The 4033-nt window shown below is 39.4% G+C and overlaps 1 protein-coding gene across 1 annotated transcript in view; it reads left to right on the top strand.

Moving 5' to 3' along the window:
- LOC118743953 (serine proteinase stubble-like) overlaps positions 1-3990 on the top strand; it is a 7806-nt gene extending 3816 nt beyond the window's left edge. Inside the window, exons 6-9 of the mRNA XM_036476715.1 lie at positions 586-692; positions 2423-2561; positions 2930-3084; positions 3177-3990. Coding sequence (XP_036332608.1) covers positions 586-692; positions 2423-2561; positions 2930-3084; positions 3177-3292 — 517 coding nt within the window. The 3' untranslated portion in view covers positions 3293-3990. The remainder of the gene's footprint in view (positions 1-585; positions 693-2422; positions 2562-2929; positions 3085-3176) is intronic.
- The last annotated feature ends 43 nt before the right edge of the window (positions 3991-4033 follow it).

Here is a 4033-nt window from a genome sequence, read left to right as displayed (position 1 = left end):
CTAATGCATGAAAATCCTAACCTCAAAAAAATCACCCGTTATAAGGGTGATTATTACAATGGAGAGTGACAGCTTCTAGGACGGTAGTCTAGTAAACATATTCAGGGGTTTGTCGAGGTTAAATGATAAAATTGGATTAGCGGTGTTTTTTCAGAAAATATCCGTGGATCCCAAGTTAGAACTTCTACTTTTCTTCATCGCGATTCAAACAGACGTGGGCGCCACTTGTAAAAAAGTCAGAGGCATTCATTCTTACCGCCAAGCGGCAACCAGGCTTTTGGGATCATTCATCATGGAATCGAAACTGGCAAAGAATGCTGGACTTCTATCTCGGCCCTCTCGGAATAATTTGAATCAGAGTAATTTAGGTACAAGAGCAGGTGTGTGTGAGATTTAACGTGAGTACCTGTCGTCGAAGATGACCTTTCCTCACGGTGCTCAAGAGCACAACGTATCCACTCAATGCGATGATAAGCGCCCCGAAATGCAAGAATTTCGCTACCAATTGGCTGTGCGGAATGGACATACTAACAACCTTGGTAGGGTTCAAGACCTACCTAAACCTCTTCCGTTCTTTGCGTCCAGACACCCGGTTATAATGCAACTCTCCATTGAACCATTACTGGCTCTACCCTCGTTTTGGTGTTACCATAGCCACCACGATACGCCCCGAAAGGCCGTACCAACTGACCGTTCGTACATATCCGGAGTAATGCTCACCCGCCAGACTTGCTCGACCTGCTCGACTCACCCGAATTGCTCAACTCGCCAGACCCGCATATGCTCGAATTTCTCAACTAGCTCGATTTTATCACACGTCGTCCTTACTTCCCAGAGACAACTTCACCATCTCATTCATTCTGCTCGTGAGCATCTCGCTCCTCTTACTCATCTTGCTCCTGAGCACACTCTTGTCCTGCACTGTCAACTAATCTTAGACAGCTTCCCTCAGATTGGAGTGATTGCTCGACTCACTCGACTTTCACCACTCACTCGAGGTGCTAAACTTGCACATATTCATTCTGTTCTTGTAAATTTTACTGGTCTTACTCGTCTTACACGTCTTGCACGTGCACATCTATTGTTTTGCTCGCCGACGAGGCTAGTTTTGCTCGACGAGGCTAGTTTTGCTCACCTAGCTCGCGAATACACTCCGGCGTTATTCTGTTCCCCGTGGCATCAGAATTAAGTCTCTGTCAGACATCGAAAGCCGAAGGCTTCTGCCAGTTGAGCCTCCACTCGACTCATGGACTGGCAGCCTTTATCTGGGTACACCGGGGTCTTAAAGCTCGTAATCCCACTTAGGCGGAATCCCTGGAAAGTTTACATGTTGCTGACGTACCTGGTACAAGTTCCTGGCGCTACAAACTATTAGTTAGCTCAAAGAAAGCTATTCTGTGATAAGATACAAGGTCTTTCTAGCCGGTGTTCGATCGGAGCGCAAACAAACTTCTAACCAGGCTAGTAAAAGCTCATTCCGTGGGACTTGACATCGTTTCCCAGCGGATCTGCTGATATATTCAGGTGCCCAAAAGAGATATAACGGAGACAGCCAATTCCAAAATTCTACTCTGCATAATTTTACCTTAACTCTGGCCCATTAACCAACGGCTTCAAGCTAAATCGTAGAGTAAAAAGTCACTAAAACTAGGAGTTCAATTGTCAAATTAATGTTTCAAGCAGAACTAACAGTCATGATGAAGCTATGCTTGGGCTGATTCGCACTGCTGTACCTCAAATGGTCTGACCTAGGTTGAATAATGAAAGGTCCAGAGTACACACTCTCCTAAAACTTTTGCTAATTTTTTTGGGATCAGCCTGGGTTTCAACAGTATGTACAACCTAAGCCTAAGTTTATTTGTATTTTCATCAGAAGTTGTCTGTCCATCTTTCAACACCTCTTTCTTACATCTGATGTTCTAACGACCCCGTTAGCTGCTAGTAGTCATTTCATAAACTCTTAAATAAACCATTCCCAAAGAATATTGAATTATTAAAATCGGCTTACCCAATACCTTTTTTAGTTTTTTTATGAGACTCCCTATTTACCAAAACATCACTACATCTTGGGATCCGTTCCAGACTCCACCACGGGAAAAAAAATTGCGAGGTTTTGTAATATTCGTTTGGGCCATCACCGCATGTGATCTTTATCAGGAGAGTGTTTGCCTGAAGCAAATATAGGTAGAAGTTTAGGGGGAGATATACCCATCATGACCAAAGTATTGTTAAGATTTCGCCTTCAAAGTATATATCTGGGGTCTGGAGAGCTATGAATCATTTTCGTAATAAGTCGTTCTGAGATGACATGAGATACTAAATTATTTCATTTTTAGCCTTCGACCGAACATACACATATAAATATATACCTGGTTTTATACGTACCTGGTTTGTTTTAATGCTTTTAATTTGCATTTTTAAGCACCCATCTGCCTACCGGAAAAGAATGAGGACTTTCTTGGAAAATTTGGATGGGCAGCCGGCTGGGGCGCTTTGAATCCTGGCTCAAGACTGCGGCCGAAAACGCTGCAAGCGGTGGATGTGCCGGTGATTGAAAATCGGTGAGTATACAAATACATATTTATGTACATTAGGGTGGTCAAAAAAAAATGCAAAAATGGAAAATATTGATTTTCAAGAATTCTATACCATTTCTGTGAAAAGTTGTTTTTTCATATATAAAATACATGGAAAATTTTGTGAGACCGCTAAATAAAAATATTGGTATATTTTTTCCGATATGGAACAATCCTAGGAGGTGAGAACATTAAAATTCGGACTTTGTTTTTTTTTTGGACCACCCTACTGCACATACATACATTCGCTAAAAAATATGCTGCTGAAGTCGAGCATGACTTCATTTAATGCCAAATGCACTTAATAAAACTGCGTTAACCAATATCATTAATACACTCTTTCTAAATCTCAGCATCTGCGAACGCTGGCATCGTCAAAATGGCATAAATGTTGTCATTTACCCGGAAATGATGTGTGCCGGCTATCGAAATGGAGGCAAAGATTCCTGTCAGGGTGACTCTGGCGGGCCGCTGATGCATGAGAAGAGTGGCCGTTGGTATTTGATTGGTGAGCAAGTCAAATGAAGAGCACAAAATGACTGCTATTTTACAAAAACGAAATTCTAATTAATTTGCATATATTTTTCTTTCTGTTCGCAGGCGTGGTTTCAGCTGGCTACTCGTGCGCCTCGCGCGGCCAGCCGGGCATCTATCATCGTGTACCTTATACGGTAGATTGGATATCCTATGTTGTCGGTCTAACCACCAATCTGTAGTAAAAGTGAATATTCTCGAATTCACTTGTTTCAAACATACACTTCAATTTATATTAAAAAAAAAGAAAAAAGAAATGCTCAACATTCTAAACTAAGCGACTTCTAATTTATGTATTTGATTTTTCAAAAATTCTTCGATTCGATGCTGACTTTTTTGTTTTAGTCTTAGAATTAATATATTTATTGTTATGCTCTTGCGAATTGGCTTCTATTTGAATTTTTGTAAATAGTTTTTATTCAAATTGCTTGTCTCTCTTATTGTTGGTAGCTTCTTTCTCATATGTAAATGGCTGATATTGTTTGTTAAACATTAAATCTCATTAAGTTTTGGGGGAAAATCGCAGCATTACTCTAAGTAATTATGCGTCTAATTAAGCTATTACTGTTTTATTTGTGTATTTTATACATACATACGTGTGTAGGTATATGTAGTAATTAAATGGAGAAAATATTTATCAAACTATCAGGCATGGAAAGTGTGCCCAAATTACTTAAATACATACTCGTTTATATTTAGTACATACTTATAGAGATATGAATGTAGATAGGTAGCTATTTCGGTGTTTTGTTACACTATTTGTACTATTAAGTAACAACTTTAAAAATGCTTAAATAAGAAAAATTATAAATTTATGTCCTCATATACATATGTTTTTACTTTACATACATAATTCTGTACATAGTGGGCAAAAATATTGAATAACTGTACTTTTGTATAATTTATGTGCGAATTAAGGAAAG

Source organism: Rhagoletis pomonella, unplaced genomic scaffold (assembly GCF_013731165.1).
Source record: "Rhagoletis pomonella isolate Grant_MI unplaced genomic scaffold, Rhpom_1.0 Rhpom_scaffold_00007, whole genome shotgun sequence".
Classification (NCBI taxonomy): Eukaryota; Metazoa; Arthropoda; class Insecta; order Diptera; family Tephritidae; genus Rhagoletis; species Rhagoletis pomonella.
Note: the sequence above shows the minus strand (reverse complement) of the source record. Positions and strands in the feature narration are given on the sequence as shown.